Source organism: Camelina sativa, chromosome 11, assembly GCF_030686135.1.
Source record: "Camelina sativa cultivar CO46 ecotype springtype chromosome 11, ASM3068613v1".
Classification (NCBI taxonomy): domain Eukaryota; kingdom Viridiplantae; phylum Streptophyta; class Magnoliopsida; order Brassicales; family Brassicaceae; genus Camelina; species Camelina sativa.
Genome location: NC_141890.1, coordinates 3,819,075 through 3,841,498, shown reverse-complemented (window position 1 = coordinate 3,841,498; position 22,424 = coordinate 3,819,075). Strand labels below are relative to the sequence as shown.

Sequence of the window (22,424 nt, the reverse complement as noted above, 5' to 3'; positions counted from 1 at the left end):
TGGAGGTTTTTAGAGTTTTAAACCTAAACCATCAAGATTATGGTTCAACTCAAGCCTAATATTTTTATTTACGAGTTCCTTACTTGCGTGTGAATACATTTTAATTGGACGCATCATCCACTATGCAAGTTGGAGATAACAACCGTTCTCAGACCTCTCTTTTTCTCTCGACAACAGTATCGCTGTAAGAGGAATAGAAGAATTAAAGAGAAAAGGAATTAATAAATTGGAGAAGACAATGCGTTCTCTGCTTCGGTGGGCTCTGTTTTTTAATAAAAGACCAACTGCTCAAGCGTCCAGTGTACAAGTTTGTCACTGATGATGGGCTTGGGCATCTACCTTTCCTTTTTGGTTTACCTCTTAAGTGGAATTTTGGCAATTCGTAACATGACTGCAATTCTAATCACTTTATTCATTTAAAAAAAAGAAGATAATGTTAATCCATTCATTTAGTTCATAAGTCATAACATGCTCCATCACGATTCACGCATCTATGGTTTGGTGAAATGACTTTCTCATCCGTTATCTTAATTTGATTGTAAGTTTCCAGCAACAAGAATTATCTTATACATACTAAATCAAGGTTTTGCCCAAAAAGATAAAAAGAAATAAAAATATCTGAAAAATAAAGACCAGCTAACCCGATCCCTAGTCTAAAATACTATATTATATATCCTTCACCTAAACCAGGTACATATATGGAAATTAAGTTTTTAAATTCCTTTTTTGTGAAATTTGTCGGGTAAGTTATGCATTAGTTTTACTTGTTTAAACCTGGATCCTGAATCCTTTCTTCTTCTTCTTCTTCTTCTTCTTCTTCTTCTTCTTCTTCTTCTTCTTCTTCTTCTTTTTTTTTTTTTTTTTTTTTTTTTTTTTTTTTTTTTGTAGTAGTAGTAGTAGTAGTGGACAAACGTATATATTGGTTGACTCTGTTTTTCGAGTTTTGAAGACTAAAGATTTTGTTTAGGTAGCTAGAGTTGTTAGGTTTTTGCAACGGATTTTCTTTTGATGATGGAGTTCTTTCCTATGGAGAACAATTATGCTAATCGAGAGTTGACCAATGAAACAACATATACAAATAATCAATTTAGATATTATCTTGAACAAATATCCCTAAGGGCTAAGACGCACCATGTTGAACCATTTATTGGAGTCTTACGAGTGATAATTAAAGAACTTCCAGCAAAGATGCAACTTCCTACGACATTCCCTTCACCTAACACCAAGTTTAAAAATATATATATATTTTTAAAAAGTTTAGTATTTAGAATAAACCTGTTTTTTCATGTATGATTGTTATAGTATTATCCCATAAAATAAACAAAATGGAAACCCTAGCTGATAAAGTTAGTGCTGTCTTTTTTACCTTTTACTGTTATAGTTTCACGTACCGACAAATTTGTTAAAACTAATATAAAAAAATGCGTAAAAAAAACTAATATAAAAAACAAAATTGCCCACTAATAAAGGCATCTTTGTTATTTGTTGAACAATACTAATATGTGGGAATGAGTGTGTTTAACTCTGTACAACAAATGACGACAAAAAAAAAGCCTTGTACAACAAATTAGAAAAGATATTTCAGGATTTCATAAACGGAATTGCTATTTAGACTTTTTAATCCTCGACCTTAATTGTCATGAATATTTTCCCGACGTTTATAGAGCTGTATCTTTTGATGTTTTGATTTCTCTATCAATCTTCTTTTAGCTTGATCTTTGAGCTTTATGGACCACACAACACGTAAATTCTGTTGGTTCGGATTATAAAATATACACACATATATTTCAAGAATAAAACAAACACTTTATTTTTGTCAAACAAGATATACAAACACTATTAATATCCCCCCCCCCCCCCCCCCCCCGCGTCAAAACACTACTTATTTTTGAAACTTTGACAGTTATTGTTTTTATTAATAACGTTGGATTATAAGTTAGCTCTTAATTAATCTTATGACACTGATATGCTGATGTTTATGGGTTAAATCGATATGCTGATGTTTATGGGTTAAATCGATATGCTGATGTTTATGGGTTAAATCGCGAAATTTAAACTAATGACAACGTTTCCCCAATCCCCACAATATACATTAATATAATTTACTTTATGAAGAGGGAAATAATAACTATATAAAAATAATTATATATGAAGCTTTCTTTGTGGGGAAACCCTGATTTTGTCCGCCACAAGTGAGCAAAATCAATAAAAAAATGTTGTTTGATTTTGATACTTTGTAGGAATCAATTGGGGGCATGAAGAGACATTAAGCAATTAAAATAAGGGCGTTGAATACATATATACAATTAACGAGTTCTAAAATGCAACTCATCTCATGCACCGTGACGCTTTGGTGATGGCATTTTTAGGGTTTAGTGGCTCATGGAAATTTTTTCTTTTTCAGATGTTTTCTAGATTTTCAATCATTAAAGGTAGCATTGGACCAAAAGAGAAAAAATATATTTAAGAGCTGAATTTAAAAATCCAGAGATTTCCCACTAAAATTAAAGAGAAGATGCATTTCCCAATTCTTTGTTATAATATCTTCGTAGATGACTAAATACATTCGATAATATAGTGACATGACTCATGGGTAGGTTCTATCACATTGCATCAGCAATGCAAACATTAAAACTTGACAATGAAATATCTGTCAATCTATGTGCTGGATTAATCCGATTAACATTGTATCAAAAAATCCCACTAAGAGTGACGCCCAATGTTAATTTAATAACTAGAACCACGAGAATTAAGTATTGTCTGTGCCCGATTAGTTAATCAAATATTACTGTTTAGTTTGTATCTTTCGCTCTCACATGATATATGCGAACTGCAAATAAAAAATATGTATATGTATTTAAATGTTAAAAAAAAAAAAAATTGTGACAAAATGAGTACATATAAAATTAGAAGTATCTTCAATTCAATATTATTAAAGTATTAAAGTTAATACTAAAACTGCTTAATGTGCTGAGTTGACATATATCATATGAACATGTTTTCACCTAGAAACTTAATACAAGAAATGGAATTCACTAGCATTTTAACGAAGAAGGGAAATAACCGATAATGATTAAAAGAAGTGATGATTCTCAAGACTAGAGACACATAACAGATGAAACAAACAAATGTGGCAAACATATGGACCCAATTAAATCGCAGTTTTAATTTATTTATTTTATATAAAAGGAATCTCTTATTAGTGGTCATGGACTTTGTACTATATAATTTAAAATTCTAATATGGTAAATTAATATGATATGAAATTGGATTATCTTCATATTCTATTTTGAACTTCTTTCCATTTTCCCAATTGGGTATATGGACTAGGTAAAATAATAGAAGGCCATGTACCCAAACCAGCAATAGAAAAGTAGAAATATATAGCAACCAAGATAACTTAATGTTTTTTTTTATGTCAAACAAAAGTGTATATATTCTTTAGATTAATATTCCGACATACTGATGAAAGTCTAAGACATTTCATATTGTTATACAAACATATGTACATGCAGACTGCTATATATGACATGTTTTGATAAATGACATGTTTCATAAAATCATTATATTCGATTATCGTATTTACGTTTGTATATGTAAACGTTGCGTGTACCAAAAGACGGTTAGAATAACCGTCACATCGATCCTTCAAATAGCTGAATTAAAGGTGATTCTTTTGTTTGAACTTCTAAATCTCACACAAAAATACAAGAAAAGTCAAATAATGTGGTTTCTCTGTCAGCCTAATTATTTGTTTCTTCCGAAAAAGGTGTCTGACCATATTATATATAAGAAACCCACTTGAATCAAACTCTTTACACGAAGTGGTCTATGCTGGTTTTTTTTCCCCTTACACTATATATTGATCGACGATCGTGTTTTCAGCGGCGTATTATGTTCATTTCGAAGCATTCCCTGTCAGTCACACTATTCATATCGGTCTCTCTCGTTCCAAAAACATAGCGAGGTTTAACATATATATATTCCAACACTTCGAACAAAACCATCGGCCAAATTATTTGAAATACGAGAAATAAAAGTAAACTAAAACAACCAACAGTTTTAGAGATAAAATAGATTTTTTTATAAATCATTTTAAGGTGTTAATACAGTACTATTTCTTTCCTTGTTTTGTTGATTATTATCTAATTTATGCGTTAATTCAGGAAATAATCATACGATTTCCCAAAATGTTTAAATATACACCCACTTTGCATGGCCCATATAAACAGTGTAAACGTACAATATAACTTATGATTAACCTTAAAATTACATTAACCAATGCATCGGACGGACAGAATAGTCAAATATAAAATACATCCATATAAATCAATCATATATATTCATATTTGCGCGTTGACAAAATAGAAATTCTTACTTACACGTTTATTTAATTTTGATAGTGCTCTAGTACTCACACATAAAATGATTTCGATGACACTCACACTACCAATTTTAAGAGAACGTATATTGTACGTGTAAATTAGCCGAACGTTTTGGGGATGCCTCTCGTCAGACTGATTTGAATGTCTCTATCGTCCCTGAAATCTGTAGGCATACGAGAAATAGTTGAATAGTTCATATATCAATTAATCATGAGATTCTAACACTACAATTTAAGCAAACAAGATGTTATTGGTCACTATGCCACCACTAATTCCAAAACGAACATGACCCAAAATATTGTATCATATATTATTAAAGTAATATATATCCTACAAACCCCATCAGTAATTAATATATAATATCAACTTGAATAAGCATCTATCCATTATTTGTAATAAGAGGCCTTTAGCGAGACCCTATAAATACATCATATGTGTGTTGCACCAAACATTCACTAGAAATTCATTTCCTTTCTTGAATTCATATTGTGCCCTCTTTTTAGTACACTAAAATTCACTACAAATATTTAAATAAAATCTCTGCCAAGATGGCTTCTTTGATCACAACCAAAGCAATGATGAGTCATCATCATGTTTTGTCGTCAACTAGACTCACTACTCTTTATTCCGACAATTCCATCAACGATCAACAAATAAAAACAAAATCCCAAGTCTCTCACCGGTTATTTGCTCGGAGGATCTCCGGTGTAGCCAGAGCCGTAATAAATTCACCGATGCCGCCTCCGGTACCGGAGATAGAGAAGGTGGAAGGCGAGAGACGATGTCATGTTGCGTGGACAAGTGTACAACAAGAGAAGTGGGAGGGTGAGCTTACAGTCCAAGGAAAGATACCCACTTGGCTGGTTTGTCTTCTTACCATTTTTCTATATTTGCTGGGAGTATATATAGTTTTAGCTTATATTCGTGGAATTTCATAAAATATGTATCGTGCACACAAAACACACTCACACTGGCACATGCATATGTAATATACAATACCGAACAATACAACTTTCTATTTTCTACGCAAACTTTTTTTTCTTATACATGATTTTATTACTAGCTAAAAGTCTAAGAGATCATTACGCCATGTTCGGTTTATAGAAGAAAGATTCGGATTAATTTTTTTTTGCTAATTTCCACATATAATATAATTACTCTAGTCTAGGTTATCTTCTATATATATATTTTACAACATGAGATGTAAAAAAATGGGACAGTAAAATTAATGAGTTAAAGATGACATGCAGAATGGTACGTACCTAAGAAACGGTCCCGGTCTATGGAACATTGGCGACCACGATTTCCGTCACCTCTTCGACGGCTACTCCACACTCGTCAAGCTCCAATTCGACGGCGGTCGTGTATTCGCCGGACACCGTCTACTTGAATCCGACGCCTACAAAGCCGCCAAGAAACACAATCGGCTTTGTTACCGTGAGTTCTCCGAGACTCCGAAACCGGCGATCAGAAACAACTTCAAGAACCCTTTCTCCGGAATCGGAGAAATCTTGAGGCTCTTCTCCGGTGAGTCTTTGACGGATAACGCCAACACCGGGGTGATCCGACTCGGTGACGGGCGGGTCATGTGTCTCACGGAGACTCAGAAAGGATCGATTCTGGTCGACCATGAGACGCTAGAAACGATCGGTAAATTCGAATACGACGATGGGTTGTCCGATCATATGATCCAATCAGCGCATCCGATCGTGACGGAGACGGAGATGTGGACGTTGATACCGGATTTGGTTAAACCGGGTTATCGGGTCGTGAGGATGGAGGCCGGTTCGAATAGAAGGGAAGTTGTGGGACGGGTCAAGTGTCGGAGCGGGTCGTGGGGACCCGGGTGGGTCCATTCGTTTGCGGTGACGGAGAATTATGTTGTGGTACCGGAAATGCCCCTGAGGTACTCGGTGAAGAATCTTCTTAGGGCTGAGCCGACGCCACTTTACAAGTTCGAGTGGTGTCCCCAAGACGGAGCTTTCCTTCATGTCATGTCCAAACTCACCGGAGAAGTCGTAAGAGTCACTAATGGCCTCATTTTATTCATTTGTTTTAAGGGATTTTATTGGTTATAGTCTTTATAGATAGTAGATTAGATCATATATTATGGAAAAGTTGAATTTATATGTGTTACGTAAAACATAAACGTTTATTATATATGGTTAAGGTGGCGAGTGTGGAGGTTCCAGCGTACGTTACGTTTCACTTCATAAACGCGTACGAAGATGAAGATGAGAATGGTGCTACCGTCATCATTGCAGATTGTTGCGAACATAACGCAGATACTCGGATACTCGATATGCTCCGTCTCCATACCTTACGTTCCTCCCATGGTCAGGACGTTTTACCCGATGCTAGGTAATATTATATTTAAGGGTTTATAATTACTTAACCTACATAATATTTTTCAATCTTGATTACATACATATAATGTAAATCTTATGTTAGGATCGGGAGATTCAGGATACCGTTGGACGGGAGCAAATACGGGAAACTAGAGACCGCCGTGGAGGCAGAGAAGCATGGGAGAGCGATGGATATGTGCAGCATTAATCCTTTGCATTTGGGTCAAAAATATCGTTACGTTTACGCATGCGGTGCTCAACGACCTTGTAATTTCCCCAATGCTCTCTCTAAGGTAAGTTGTACACACAAAGTTTATTTATCCTTCGGTTAATTACGTACATACCAAAATTTGTGAATCCTAACTTGAAAAGGTCCTTTACCTTGAATGAATACATATTAATTGTATATAGTAAAAAGTTAATGTTGTTATTATAATTTATTCTATGAGACAGGTTGATATTGTGGAGAAAAAAGTGAAGAACTGGCATGAACACGGAATGATACCATCTGAACCATTCTTTGTGCCTCGACCCGGTGCAATCCATGAGGATGATGGTTAGTTTAAAACTGAGATTTCATCAGGATTTCTTCCATATGAGTCGTCATAATATTTTTTTCCGGTTTCTGAAGGAGTGGTAATATCGATAGTAAGTGAAGAAAATGGAGGAAGCTTTGCAATCTTGCTTGATGGAAGCTCCTTTGAAGAAATAGCAAGAGCCACGTTTCCTTATGGTCTTCCTTATGGTTTACATGGTTGTTGGATCCCCAAACATTGATTACAATCTCAACAAAGAGATCTTCATTATACAAAACACAACATATGTAATATTTATTCATACACATCTGTATAATTAAATACATGTTGCAGGTTTTGTAAATTGTTGCCACTTGTATATGCTTTTTGTTTCATATATCTGTAATGTACAAACCCCAAAATAAAAGGAACGGATTGTGGTGGATACAGTTGTCAAAATTGCAATAGATTGACCATTCTTGCTATTCAATTCAATTACATCATCCTACAATACATTAATATACACCCAATTGAGAAACGCTATATGACAATTTACTCTATCTCTATTTTCCTTTTTTCCCCTTAGCTGAAAACATGTTACAACAATATGAAAAGAAGAAATTAGAAAAGCTCTGTTACAATGGTGCAGGTGTAGAGACAGAACTATCCCCACCCAACGAATCGGGTACTATCACCTGCACAGGCTTAGGAGCAGTGTCGGGTACTATCACCTGCACAGGCTTAGGAGCAGTGTCGGGTACTATCACCTGCACAGGCTTAGGAGCAGCGTCCAATTCATTGTTTCCACCTATCCATTAACAAATATGACTTCAGTTTCATGGGGATGATTTATTTTAAGATCTTTGGGGTAAGAGATGAAGTGAAAGCATTCTCCCTCTTCGACAATCAACAACAAGAAACCGCAGGACAAAAAAATATAAATTAAATCTATTGTAGCTATATAAACGAATCCCAATGCTTAGAGCGATCTAAGGAGTGTTTATCATGCAGGAACATGGCCCTATCTCTTGAGAGCATTATACAGTGGAAGCCAGTGAATCACAAGAATTTTCTATCAAGGTTTTCGTGGTTCAAATTGGATTTACATTACGAAACATGTCGAGTAACTAACCTGATTGAACCGAAGGAACCACTGATGAAGTTGAAGCTCCTCTCTTCATTTTTGGCTGTCACAAACAGTTTCTAAATAAATGACTCTTACCAAACTTCAATATCTAGCAAAAAGTCTAAAAAAACAAGTATGCAAAAGAATATGACTGTTGTAGTCTTGAAACCGTGACCTAGGTGAGTAGGTTTTGCAAGTTAAAAGACTAAAGACTTCAATATCAAAAAAAGAAGAAGACTAAAGACTAAAATAATGAGCAGACTGGATACCTTGGTATTTTCTTCCATATATTTCACGACCTGAGAGATGCTACCGCAATATCCATGAAAAAGCGTGTATGCCCACAAAAGAAGCTTCCTTGGGATGCTTACATCAATGACTTCAACTCCTTCACTGCATGGAAGAAGGTCTCCAGCTGTTGATAGTTGAGGCAGCGCGAAATAGAGGTTGATATCAGAAGGGAGTGTCACTGAAGCAGTTTCTCGGAAGAAATTGTAGCAACTTTTAAGTAGGGAGTTAGCGATCTCCAGATTCTCCTCCACAACTTTATTGGTCATCAGTACATTCTTGATTTTGGACACAACAGGGCGCCATTTTGCCTCAAGCATTTGGGATTCTGAGGGATCCTCGAATGAAGAACTCCAGAATTCTGACTGAAGATCAACACAAAGCACCCGTTTGTTTTCCAGTATACCAAATGGTGGAGTTGTTGCTTGACATTCCGCTGAGGATACTTGCTGCAAGGGGGTAATCAATGCCAAGCTTATTATCAGAGCTCGGCACCAAGCAAGAGAAGCATGTCTTCCAACTTTAGCCGAAAAACTATTAGACAACTTTGGATTCTTGAAACGCTTTCGAATCTTTTCATTTATGGTTTCCAAGGTCTCAACCTTGTTGTCTAGTTCAAGAGATACGATGTATTGATGTAAATATCTGCAAAAGGGAAAATCAATATCAGATAGCAAAAATCCAATGCCCAAGCAGGGATATATTTATGCCTCATGCAAAATTGGTTACCTGTATAAGCTGTTTTCTGAGGTTTCTGGACCTCTTGTTTCAGGAAAATTGCATATGTCTGGCCATATGCTTCCCTGTTCAATAAAGAGGGAAAATATTTTCTCTAAGTTACTATCAGGGTTGATTTTTGCTTCTGCAGACTCAACCCTACTCATCGAGGAAACCAGAGCATTTACATATCTTCCTATTGCAACTGGTACAAGGTCTTCAATGCATAGAGAGAACTGCATTCAAAATTTGTAGAGCATTTAGCAAACAATATTAAGCTTATGATAACCTGAATACCTGATGATGATCAAATTTCATGCCATGTGTTAAAAAGGGGTACTAAAGGTACTACTAGCAAAGTCTTTTATAAAAATGATCACGTCCTTACCCTCTTATCTGACCGAAGAGAATTAAATGCTCGTTCTAGTATGTTGACATCTCCAGTTTCCTCCAATAGTCTCAAATAGAACAGTAAGTATTTACGGATGCAAGTAATGAATTTCCGTGAGCTTTCTGGCAGATTAACTTCAAGAGCCTTCTTGTTACCAGCCAAACCTGGAGTTTTCCGCCTAAATAGATTCCCATAATCATAAACAGTTAGACATCCATTTTATCATATTGTTTCTCAGAAGCTGATTCTAATCATCAGTGTTACACAGCCTCTTATAGAGCAAAGATTAAGTCAAAAATTTAAGGGCAAGGTAAGAATGTATCTGCACCTTCCCTTTTTAACCATGCCATCAATCTCCCACATATTGATCGTAAAACTTGACCTGGATGATTTGAAACAAAAAGAGAGTTCTTCTTTTGCTCTTTGCAGATCACTGTTCCCACCCCTTCTATACAGCCCTTGGGCAAGCATGTATCTCGCCTTATGAAAGTGTTTAAGATCTCCTTCTACACATATTCCCAGTGCAGAAAGGCTGTCGTTGTAAAGCATATGCCATACCCCTTCCATCTGAATTGATCCTTCTCCAGTTTTAGCATAACTTGCTTCCATGTTTCCATCTCGACCTTCTTCTAGTGTACGGGAGGATCCAAAAGTCGTTGTACCAATGATTGTCATAGCAGTATCCTTTATAGATTCATCAAAGCAATACAAGGCGAGGACCTGAAAGGTTGACAGGAAACTATTAAGGACCTCAAAAGAAAAAAAGTGAACTAATAGTGGACTTCTTCAACTGAGACTGAAGTTACACATAACTTTTCTGTGGAAACAGCGATGCTGTAGTTACAAGTTGAAAATATAGAGCGTCAATTACAAACCTTTAAGGCTTCTAAGTTCTGTTTCCCACACGCATTTAGCAGCTTCAGACGAGAAGCATGCATTCTATACACAGGATCAACGGCTGACGGATTCAATTTCATGGCTTGCTCATAATAGGATAAAGCAATTTCATACGACTGCCCAAGCTTCTCACTGAGTTTTCCCATGTAGAATGCATGAGACCAGTCTTGTCTGTACAGGATGGGTTAATAAAAAGAATTCTCAGCCTCTTAAGCAATCGACCAAAGTGAACACAGTTTTAATAACAAGTAAACTATACCGATGTGCAAAAGCTTTGTTGAAATGCTTCATTGAGTTCTCACAAAATCTAGTCCACGTCGCATCCTTGGAGGTTAGCACAGACCGCTGATCATAAGACGGCACAACACTCTGAAGGTTGTCATAGTATACCAGCGCCAAAAGCTCATGTATCTCGGACTACGATAGAGGATCAATACATAAACATCATCAACACATCAACAGGTAGTTCTAATATACTACATGAATAAAACTGACAACTCTCCAAAAACCCAATTCTCCATGAAAATACAAGATGTATTTGGTTATTCCTGCACGTTTTACTCAATGTTGTATCCTCAAAATTATATCATCAAGCTTATAACTTATTCTCTCTATAGAAAGTAAGATTTCTTTTGGTTTAACGAAAATTCACATTTTACTAAAACTTACTAAAAGCTTCCACCAGAAATCTGGTAGGTAGTTCAAGTTAGCCATAATAACATTATAAATATGAGTAAAAATATTTAGGGGAAAGAATAGGTAGGCTCCGATAGGTTCAAAAGCGTCTCTAGCTTGTGTATGGCTAAAAGCTTGCTCATGACCTCTTTCAACCTAATCTTTACATCTATGGTCAACTAGTTCTAACCACAGCTGAAAAATGGAGAATCACATTATCATTCTCTCCTATTAGTAATATCATCAAACTAATCGTCAATTAAGTGTTTTCCCTTTCAATTTATATTTAATGTTGATTTTCAAGTCGATATCATATTCCCTTAAGTGGCACTACCTATAAGCATGGTAATTGGGGACATACGAGACAGCAACATCTATTTTCAGTTGTAACAGCTACCTTCTAAGGTTTGAATTAAAAAATCGGTTTGACCAAAAAAACTAAACAGCAACATCTATTTTCTGTCATCTGGTTAGTATAATAAAGCATGGATGAAGGTGGCAAATATAACCTGTTGATCTGGTGACCTTGCCAATGCCAAACTCATAAGCAGGCAACGTCTGCTTCTTCTTCTGCTTGTCTCAACTCTTTGTGAAAGAGCGGAATTCTTCCGCCATCCAACAACGTTTATGTGCTTACTCCCATCATTTAGCAACAAATCTACTTCCTGATTTTAGTGAAACCAAATGGGATATGCAATTAATTATCAAAACATGAATAAAGACCCATTACCGAAAGACACAAAGCCACCTTCTGTAAATCCTTTTCATTACTCCTTACCTATTTAAAGGTTACCAATTTAAAGGTATAAATTCGAAACATTCTAGAAGTTGACATATAATGACAGTAACAACAAGAATGACTGAAAGAACTTGCCTCGTCGTATATATTGCCAAGTTTTTCCCAACTCTCAAAGCGCAGAGGATTGTAAAGCAGATCATATTTGAATAGATTTGCATTTTGCTGTACAAACTCTTCTCCTTCCTTCGTGAGAACAAAGCCGGGCCACTTATCACTAGCACTAACTTCCTCAGACTGAGCTAGGAAATAATACAAGTTGCGGTAGACGTCCAAATATGGGTCGGAACTGCAAGCAAGTTAATACAACATTCTTACGTATTCCAACATTACATATATATCTAAAAATCAAATAATTGTTTTTGGGCAGTGGCAGAAATTCTCTTTCGTGGTTCATCATTTTCCAACGAGAACAAGAACAAAATTCTAGGAAACTTATTCTTATTCATCATTGTCTGCTTGTCACAAAAATCAGACATGTGAAATTCATAGAGATATTTAGGGTAGAGAATATACATAAACATTCAGATCATCCTGCATGGTTACCTCTGTTCAACAGTATTATTATTGATTATGCAAAAAATCAGCTAAAACGATTTCAGACTATGGATGTGATTTTTGGCAAGAGGAATTCATAACAAAAATATGCTTGGTTATACCTGTGAAGCAGTGATACCTTGTACTCACTGAGAGTTCTGCTGGGAATTAGACATTTAATTATGGTTTCGAGGAATCCTTCAGAACCAGCCTCGTCTGAGAGTTTGTCTTCACATAAATCAGGGTCATCTAAAAATTTATCTATCACATTGCCAACTAGGAGATCATCTGGTGGTCGTGAAAAATGCTTTTTTATTGCTCTCAAGACTCTTCGGAGTTTAATTAGAGCAGTTCTCTGAAACAGGAAGGACAGTTATAAGATTACCAGAGTCTATCTTAAAAACACAGTACGTGTATTGAATACTGCTAGCAACACATTCTGTATTATCATGTGGATGCATTCTTATAACTTATTTGTCAAAAACTAAATATTTTGCAAGTATAAGCTGCATGAGTTACTATTGGTACAACTCATGTACTGAACACAACTTGCAACACCTTATAATTTGTGTGTGCCATGCATGCTTAAATCTATATACATTATTTGGTAAACACCAGTTGACATGTGAGCCTAGCTACAGAAGTAAATAGATGTTTTGGTAGATTGCAATATGATTTCATCTACTAACAGAAAAAATTAGCACCAAGTACAAGAAAATAAACTTTGGCACGCACTTATCACACGCATGAAAATGCACCTACAAAAGTTAAGGAAAGATCACTCACAGATGAAGCCTTGGCATAGGGTAGTATGTACTGGAAGACATCAACACATTGTTCCTTTGTCTGATAGTCTCCCCGGCTAGTGTTTTTGTGCACAGCAAGCTCATCTTCGTAGGAACCATCAACTCTAAGATTCAGACCATACAGGCAAAAAAAACATTGATCTAAAGCGTTGTTGATCGACAACTCAAGTTCATCTTTTTCTTCTTCAGCAACTTCTTCAGTGTGTTCCGGAATCGGTTTGCTTTCTTCTTCTGACTGTTCTTTTTCCCTTTTATCCACTTGTCCTTCACAACCATCATTCTTGGAATCGATTTTACTGTTTCCGTTTTTCTCAACATGCACCTCTGCGAGAAATGATTTTATTTCATTTCTGCAGAATTTGTCAGGCAATGCCATATCAAGACCATCTGGGGAGTTAATACTGGATTTGACTTTCATGTCCACAGCCAATAAATGCTTAATCGCAAATCTAAGAAAAGCTCCTTCCTCCCCCGCACAATTTATACCAGCACAGCAAAGCCCATATTCAGCAAGCAAATTATGGAGACCTATGATCAACTCAACCTAACAAGAAAATTGAGAGAGTCCATTGTTACAAAGCAGCAGACCAAAGCAGCTTTTATCATCATGGCTGATAATTGTAAGATAACATTATTAATTTGTCTCACCAAACAGACACGCCTAACTATGTCAAACTGAGAGCTTGATTCATCACATATCACCAAAAAATGAAAGAAAACAAAAAACGGTAGTAAACCATGTCTTACTTGATGTTTAGTAGATATGGTAGAATCAAGGTGTTGAAGTTTACAGAATCCAATAGCTGCATCGAGAAAGCAAGACTTCTTCTCTTCTTCAATCCCATCAGCATTTTGAGAATCTGAATATCTCTTAGAAAGAAAATGCCTCACGATATATGACATGACTGTCAAAAGCAAAGCTTGTATACCAGCTACACAATCTCTTGGGGCAACCATGCCATTCTGCACATAAAACAACACATCAATACACGCGGCCACATTTTTTGTTTTCTTAGGACAATAAATTTGTTACAATATTGATCTCTTGTACATTTTCTGCCTAGTATTTACACATGAAAATTTATTTAAAACTTTATGCTCTTTCAGTAGTCTGTAGTACAAGAGCCTGAAGATTTTCATAATATGAGTTAGCATATCAAGCAAGGAACAAGCAGATGACGCAGTTAAATGATTCAAACAAACTCAATGACCATCTGTATATTTTATCTCATACGCTTGTTAGCTTGTACCAGCATGATAGAAATCACATATCCAAAGCAAACGAAAATTATTAGCTCTTCAGGACTTTTGAAAACCATACCGTATAAATCAAAAACAAATTTCAGACTTACAGTGTTTCCTGACTGGTCAAGGAAGTTCTTCACTTGAGAGATACAGAGAAGAATTGCCTTGACTTCCTCCGCCACCAAGTGATCCCAACTCTCACTTGAATCTTTATACAAGGTTTTAGTTGTCACAACAGATCCTCCCGTACCACTTGATTCCAGGAGAACTTGCAACTTTCTTCTATGACAATTCATATAAACCTCAACATCTATAGGCTTACTCATCTGGCATGCTTTTATTAAAACGTCAAGTGCTGATAACTCAACAGAGGAGATCCCTTCTTCCATTTTCAAAGCGTATGCAGGCAAGATGTCTTTATTTGAAAATAAAAGAGGTGAAAGTAAATTTACACACTCCGAATAAACTTCTTTCTCCATCATCTCAGGTATAGTATTTTCCAACAACAAATCAATCTTAAGCAGATTTATTTCATGAATGATTCTGTCGACGTTCAGCTCTGGAGTTCTTCTGCAGTGAGGCAGCTGAATTAAGACAGGAGCTTCTCCAATACCTTCCTTGTCCAACAATGACACACACTTGAAAAATTCTTCAAGTGCTTTAGCTTTTTTGTCCTCCAAAATTGATAACCGTGCACTCAACCAGAAATATCGAACCCAGAAAGATCTTTTATTATAATCTAACACCTCCTTAGCAGTCTCATCACCTTGAAAACTCTTAAAGGAGTCAGAAAAACTTTTTTCCCAAGAAATAGGCGTAGAGTCGATAGCATAATCAAGGGAAACAGATTCAATTATCTTTGAGAGATGATATGTTACTTCTACCATGCATGATGGGCCATCAGGACTATCTGATCGTTTAGAGTCAAGGTCAAAGTACAGCTCGGCGAGAAAAAGACTGCATTCAGGTTTCCGATCTCGGCCCCAGTGTCTTGTGAGCTTTTCTAGCTCCAAAACTTTTAAGCCAGCATCACGAGTCAATAGATGTTCACATTTACTAGGAATATATTCAAGAAGCAAGTGGCCCATATGATACGCACCATAATTTTCTGAATTTTCCTTCACAAAATTAGAAACGACGGCGTGTTCAGAAATTGGATCATATTCCTCAAGGCAGAAAGAACCAGTAGATACTCTGTTGAATCCCCTTTCAATGACAAACTTCTCAAGATATTGAAGGATGTCACTGCTAGGATCCTTGCTATTATCACATTCTAACTCTTCCTTCTCAGGTTTCTGGTTCCGAAGCCGTTCAAGACGAGTACTCCGCCTCTCTTGGGGGTGTTCTTCAGAAAACACAGGTTCTTTTTCTTTTACAGCACCACCACTTTCTCTTTCAAAGTTGCAATCCTTAACAGACACAATACTTGAATCAGAATCCACACAATTATCCTTCTTTTCCAGACATTGCATTACAGCCTCTGTGCTAAGAGCTAATTCAATGGTTAATGGTATATCAGCGGATATGCCCACAGTTTCACGCGAAGGCTGCACTATCCCAATAAGAATATTTATCAGTGCCACCCATGAAGCTTCAGTAAGTTTAACTTGCACATTTTTTTTCAACTTTTTGGAGGCAGCATTCAAGTCCTGATTCATGTCAGACACCTTTCTCTTGCCAAGAAATTTGAGCCGAACGTGGTGAGGTTCAAGTTTATCTATACCCTTGGGCGCAAAAGGGGCTGAATCTGTTTCCTCAATACAATGTTTAACATGCAAAGCACGAGAATGTGATGGCCAATGCCTTAAAATCAGATTTGCAACTGAAAGACAGGAAACTTCATCACCTATGGCAATGAGAACTTCCAGAAGTTTCTCCATGCAGTTCCCTGCACAAAAGCCAATTCAATTTTTAGGGGTTAGGGAAAGAGGGAAGCATATATGCAACAGTTAATACCACATATGACCAACGTGAACCCACGAACAGCGAGCAATCACAGATTCAACATCTATTGCAAAAGCTATAAGTCATGTAGAAACATACCAGTAAAATATAAACGAGTAGTAGATATTTCTCTATTCAAACCATGACAAACTAGGAATTCCATGTGTATTATACATAGGGAGAAGACAGAAGATGAAAAACAGAACGTACAGTTATTAGGGCTGCAGAGAAGTCCTTGTTCAAATGCCCATCGTGATATACTCAGTAGTCCCATAGAACATGATAGGGTTCCAAGATGGTTCCACAGAACAGAATCTTTTGCATCTATGTCTATAGCTTGAAGATGACAGTATAAAGCGTTCTCGTAATGACTAGAACCTAGCTCAAGAAATACAGTGGCAAGGTTCTTCAGAGCCAAAAATCTGCAAAACAAAAGAAATTATGTATCGGCGACCACAGTACTAAGAAACAAAACATAACATCAATTACTAGAACCAGATGAATTAAAACATTGGAGCCTGACCTGAGATGATGGAGATGATTATCGTTTGCAATAGTCTCCACCTGAAAAGAAATGACTCAATGTCTTGTAAAAAAAAAAAACAGGTGATGATTCAGAGAAAGCATTAGAATAAAACAGAACCAAGTTTTATTTACTTTGGAGTTAGCTATTATAGGATCCTTAAGGATAGATTCAAGAAGCTCCCGAGCCTTATTGTAGTCTTTAGCTTGCAGCTTGAGAAGACCATCATGATAAGTTTGTGACAGATGAAACTCCTGAAGAGGGCAGATCAATAATAAAAAAAAAACAGTTCAATTTCGATTTCAAACAATGAGCAGATCTCGCTTCAGATTTTTCAACAATACAAAAAGAGAATTACCTGAGCTTCTTTGCTAGGAGCTAAAGGTTCCCACTTCTCTTTGGATTCCGTATCATTGATTGCTGCAATCGAAAACTGAACGAAAAACAAAAAACAAAAAACGTAGGAGGAAGAGATCAAAAACCAAACCCTAAATTAATTAAAAGGATCAAAATTGAAACTTGCGCGAAGTTATATCAATTACCATCTTGATTGATTGATAGTCGAAGCTGCAGAGGTACACCGTGATTCAAATTCGTCTATCTTCTTCTAGGGTTTATCAAAAACATTATGAATTAGGGTTTTAGATTCTAATGTATATCCCATTCTTGGTGTTGTGTCTCTCTAATGTATATCCCATTCAAATTCGTTTTTTTCTTTTTCTTCCCGATAATGGAAATTTTTTGGATGACCCAAAAAAAACAAAAATGGAAATTTTGCAAAAATAAAATCATATATCAAAATTAACGCTATTTTTTTGGTTCTATCCCCCAAGTTTCTTTTAACACAAACATACCGACGATCAGATTTAGGATAGATGATTTTAGTAAACATCCATCTTTTAACTGATTAGGTTAATCTCATCACAAAACTTCCAACTGTCTTTCTTAGGCCGCTACTTTTTAATGGGCCTATTTCTATTTCAATATGCAATGAACTTTGTTGGACCTATCCATTAATTTAAAACTACATATGTATTTTAAGTGATTTAATTTTGTAAGACTCAAAAGATACTAATTGGGCTGGAGACCAGCTTTTACCCCCCCCCGCCCCCAAAAAAAAAAACACGTTATTTATATTAATTGTGAGCAAAGTGCATATCATAAATATTTTTATTTCTTTATTACAATTGTAAATCTTTATATTCTTACCGTATGTGTTTGATTCCAAACAAAGTAAAGTATATACGGTTAAGGTAAAATTTAATTTATGATTTGGTCCGGTCCACAGAGACACCCTGGCAAAAGTAGCAAGTGGCAAATACCAAAAAAAATCGACCGTTATTGCTTTTTGAGTTTTTTCTTCCTTTTCCCTATTTTTATAGTATTTGAAAAACTGTCTCTTTAGTTTATTAATTAAGTTAAAGCCCCCCCCCCCCGCCCGCTCCACCTTATTTTTTTACAATTGGATTTGGATCTTTCTCTTTGAACAATTGAACTTTGAAAACTGTCTCTGATTTTTTTGGCCTCTCTCTCTCTCTCTCTCTCTCGGGGTTGATCTCTTCTTCCAATGGCGATCCCTTCGGAGACACAACAACAACAACAGCAAGAGAAGGTACTTTCACGATTCCATTACCTGATGCTTCCTTCGTTAAAGTGTTTTTTTTTAGGGATTTTGAAATCTAATCCTCCTTTTTTTGGGGGTTTCTCAATCAAAACCTTTGTTCCTGTTTCATTCGATTTCGTCTTTGGGTTTTAGGTTTGATAATTTAGCGAATTCTTTTTCTCTGTTGCTACACGATTAGGGTTTTGAAAATTCTGTGAATTTCTTGACTAAATTACAGTTTCTTGGCCTAATCCAAAGCAGATTCGTTTTTAGGGATTCGATTTCAATTATCTGAAAATTGGTTTTTTCTGATTCAATTTGTTAATCAGGAGGCTTCAGATGCTGCTGCTTCACAAAAGAGATGGACTTTAGGCGATTTTGATATTGGTAAGCCTCTTGGTCGAGGCAAGTTCGGTCACGTCTATCTCGCCAGAGAAAAACGGGTCAGTATATATAAACAACAAAACAAACAATCTATTATAATCTTGTGGTTTTTATGTTCTTTCTGATGTATATATAATATATGCTTTTATATATATTATGAAACAGAGCAATCACATTGTGGCTCTTAAGGTTCTTTTCAAGAGCCAGCTTCAACAATCTCAAGTTGAACATCAGCTCAGAAGAGAAGTCGAGATTCAGTCTCATCTTCGCCACCCAAATATACTCAGGCTCTACGGTTACTTCTATGATCAAGTATGTCACATTGTTTTGTTTTCTCCTTTTTCTATTCAAAGATACAAACTTGGTTTTTTAATCTTTACTTCTTCAATTGTTGCAGAAACGAGTTTATTTGATACTTGAATATGCTGCTAGGGGTGAGCTCTATAAAGAATTACAGAGATGTAAATTCTTTAGCGAGAGACGTGCTGCAACTGTTAGTTCTTCCTTCTACCTTTTCTTTTTTTTGTACCTCTCAAACTAATTTGTTGTTGAAAAACTGATATTCTTATGTGTTCATTGTGTCAGTATGTTGCGTCATTGGCGAGAGCTCTCATATATTGTCATGGCAAGCATGTGATACACAGAGATATTAAACCTGAAAATTTGTTAACTGGTGCTCAGGTGATATAAGCTTTACCTTTTTTTCCTTGTAGTAAGTAACACCTATCCATTTGGTTGTGAAACTCAGCTAGTATTATTAACATTCATGGATTCTTTAACTATCAGGGTGAGCTCAAGATTGCAGACTTTGGTTGGTCAGTACACACATTTAACCGCAGAAGGACAATGTGTGGCACGCTAGATTACCTTCCTCCTGAGATGGGTAATCTTGGAACACTTGAAATGAATGAATGTTAGTTCTCGTGTGATGATCTAAATTCTTTTTATTAACAGTGATCTTTTGGTTTTCTTACAGTCGAAAACGTAGAACATGATGCTAGTGTAGATATCTGGAGCCTTGGGATTCTCTGTTACGAGTTTCTTTATGGTGTGCCTCCTTTCGAAGCCAACAGGCACTCAGACACATACAAAAGGTTCAAAAAACAAAATAGCTGCTTATGAAATCTACAATTACTAGTCTGTTTCTTGTGGGTTTGTCTGATGATACATATACTCTATAACAGGATTGTGCAAGTGGATCTCAACTTCCCTCCCAAACCAATTGTCTCTGGATCTGCAAAGGATCTAATTAGCCAGGTTTTGCTATACCTTCAACCTGACACATACACTTTGGTGGAAGTAGTAGTTATTGAATTTGAAATCTCACATATTTCTCGATTGTATAATGTAGATGCTTGTCAAGGAGTCTCCGCAACGTCTGCCATTGCACAAGCTTCTGGAGCATCCGTGGATTGTGCAAAACGCTGATCCTTCTGGTATCTACAGAGGCTAAAGAAACAAAACGCTTTCAGTTCCAACTGTTCTTGGCAATCTCGAGCCAAACTGTTATCTAGAAAGACAAGAACTACCGTTGTGTAGGTGTATCAATCTTCTTTTTTTTTTTTTTTTGTTTGCTCATTCATGTTTCGAATAATGTGTATCCCAAGAAAAATCTCAAGTATCTGTAATTCTGTATTATGTAGTATGTTCTATGTCATTAACAGGAGCAGGAAAACTCTACAAAGTGTTTTCTTACTTGTCTAATCTCAAGCAAGCTTTGTGATATATAGCAAAATAAACAATCCCTTAAAAGTAAAGAAAATAAAACGATGATCAATCAAAGAGTAGCAGCAAAGACATGTGTTAAATTAACACGTTCCTCATTGGTTGTAAACACAACGTCAAACCACTCAAGAGTCCCCCAAATCTCTCCTTTTTCGCGTCTTTCAATCGTAATCTCCGCAGACCAAATATTTGTTTTCTGATAACGCTTGTTATACCCCACCTTCTCCAGCCAGAAAAAAGCAATTTTTCCACCATAATTCACGCATTTAGTAGTACGACCATAAGTACGAATGCCAAACAAATTCTCCAAACCCTTCAACTCTCTCCACAATTTTGCCTCAGAGTCATACCAATCGATCCCCCAGCTCCTAGAACGATAAAGCACGTTGTCGATCACACATCGAGATGATAAGTTACCACCTCTAGCCAACGATGATTGTCCTTCTCTCCATCTACCTTTATGCAGCTCGTAAAGCCCATATGTCCCCATAGATTCTACGTATACATTCCCATCATAACCTATACTTTCGCAACTAGAGAATTCCCTACATACTTCCTCGCCAGGACTAGACACAAACTCCCAAGTTTGAGTCTTTGGATCGAATACCTCCATCCAGTTAGTTGCATCCAGATCTGTGCAGCCTCCTGCTACATATATTTTTCCATCAAGAACGCAAGCAGATGGGTTTACACGTTCAGCACGCATGCTTACAGCCTCACGCCATGTGTGAGAGCGACAGTCCATGACCATAACGCTAGAAGATGCATTGTTCTTTATTAAACTGCCAATGACATAAATATTGGAACCAACCAGTGCAACTCCTGGCAAGTGCTCGGGAAGAGAATCGGGATATAAAATTGGGACCAAAACGTTCCTCGAGCTCTTTTGTCTCCGACAAAGAGTAAACATACGTAGTGGGTGGTTAGAAACGTTAAAGAATCGTAAGCACACGTAGAGAATATTCTCTGTGCGGCATAAGAGGTTTCGGGTTTGGTAAAGCTCCGCTGAAGTAAGGAAAGAGCGGAATCTCTTGGAGACTAAGGAGAGCATCGGGTAGTACATTCTTGAGACACGAGCTAGACAATTTAATACCAAATCATCAGGAAGCATCAGAAAACCAAACGTCGTCATCCTTCTTCTTTTAAGCGGTGGCTCTTCTCCGTTGGACATTAACAAAATCTTGGAACGTTTTAGCTTTCTCTCTTATAATAATCTCTTCCTCACCCACTTCGGTTATATATATACAATATACTACAGTTCCTCAAAAAAGGAAACTTTTATGTCCTTGACTCATTATACTTTTATAGCTTTCTTTTGTAAATAAATAAATGAAAATAACAAAGCTTTATCACCGTGTTAAGGAAAAAGTATACTTTATACCGCGTAAAATATTTGTTCATTATCCTGTGATAGTATTATTGTTATGTATCTTATTTATGTTTTTTTTTATAAAATAAAGTATCTTCTATAACTCTTAAAAAGGAAAAAATATATATATATAAGATTTACAACCAGATC

General features: G+C 36.3%; 4 protein-coding genes and 1 long non-coding RNA gene across 7 annotated transcripts; 2 read left to right on the top strand and 3 right to left on the bottom strand.

The window, feature by feature from the left end:
- Window positions 1–4,236: 4,236 nt before the first annotated feature.
- LOC104721541 (uncharacterized) lies at window positions 4,237–5,206 on the bottom strand. Its single transcript, XR_757038.2, has 2 exons — window positions 5,066–5,206; window positions 4,237–4,548 (listed from the first exon to the last, which is right to left on the bottom strand). It is a non-coding gene; the product is annotated as an uncharacterized LOC104721541 (long non-coding RNA).
- On the top strand, window positions 4,778–7,693 carry LOC104721542 (carotenoid cleavage dioxygenase 8, chloroplastic). Its single transcript, XM_010439549.3, has 6 exons — window positions 4,778–5,248; window positions 5,636–6,403; window positions 6,556–6,746; window positions 6,837–7,026; window positions 7,187–7,289; window positions 7,365–7,693. The coding sequence occupies exons 1-6, from the start codon at window positions 4,934–4,936 to the stop codon at window positions 7,508–7,510; spliced, it is 1,713 nt and encodes a 570-aa protein (XP_010437851.1). The 5' UTR covers window positions 4,778–4,933; the 3' UTR covers window positions 7,511–7,693.
- Window positions 7,694–7,698: 5 nt separating this feature from the next.
- LOC104721540 (calcineurin-binding protein 1) lies at window positions 7,699–18,066 on the bottom strand. 3 transcript variants are annotated; one of them, XR_015571760.1, is made up of 19 exons: window positions 17,736–18,066; window positions 17,552–17,626; window positions 17,328–17,447; window positions 17,194–17,234; window positions 16,881–17,092; window positions 14,834–16,614; window positions 14,229–14,444; window positions 13,462–14,025; window positions 12,815–13,030; window positions 12,217–12,427; window positions 11,852–12,007; window positions 10,927–11,084; window positions 10,646–10,838; window positions 10,099–10,490; window positions 9,768–9,948; window positions 9,392–9,615; window positions 8,644–9,307; window positions 8,381–8,435; window positions 7,699–8,056 (listed from the first exon to the last, which is right to left on the bottom strand). XR_015571760.1 is itself a non-coding variant. In XM_087473795.1 (19 exons), exons 1-19 carry the CDS (start codon window positions 17,736–17,738, stop codon window positions 7,884–7,886), a joined length of 5,652 nt encoding a protein of 1,883 aa, XP_087329921.1. In that variant the 5' UTR covers window positions 17,739–18,066; the 3' UTR covers window positions 7,699–7,883. The 3 variants fall into 3 exon arrangements, 2 of the variants coding, with proteins under 2 accessions (XP_087329921.1, XP_087329922.1); XM_087473795.1 differs by having other exon boundaries at window positions 12,798–13,030; XM_087473796.1 differs by having other exon boundaries at window positions 11,852–12,003; window positions 12,213–12,427; window positions 12,798–13,030; window positions 17,736–18,002.
- Window positions 18,067–18,588: 522 nt separating this feature from the next.
- On the top strand, window positions 18,589–20,884 carry LOC104721539 (serine/threonine-protein kinase Aurora-1). Its single transcript, XM_010439547.3, has 9 exons — window positions 18,589–18,805; window positions 19,126–19,239; window positions 19,346–19,492; window positions 19,578–19,673; window positions 19,766–19,861; window positions 19,967–20,063; window positions 20,157–20,274; window positions 20,365–20,437; window positions 20,532–20,884. The coding sequence occupies exons 1-9, from the start codon at window positions 18,761–18,763 to the stop codon at window positions 20,631–20,633; spliced, it is 888 nt and encodes a 295-aa protein (XP_010437849.1). The 5' UTR covers window positions 18,589–18,760; the 3' UTR covers window positions 20,634–20,884.
- A 73-nt stretch (window positions 20,885–20,957) lies between these two features.
- Window positions 20,958–22,103, bottom strand: LOC104727604 (putative F-box/kelch-repeat protein At3g43710). Its single transcript, XM_019231755.2, has one exon. The coding sequence runs from the start codon at window positions 22,074–22,076 to the stop codon at window positions 20,958–20,960; it is 1,119 nt and encodes a 372-aa protein (XP_019087300.2). The 5' UTR covers window positions 22,077–22,103.
- Window positions 22,104–22,424: the final 321 nt, after the last annotated feature.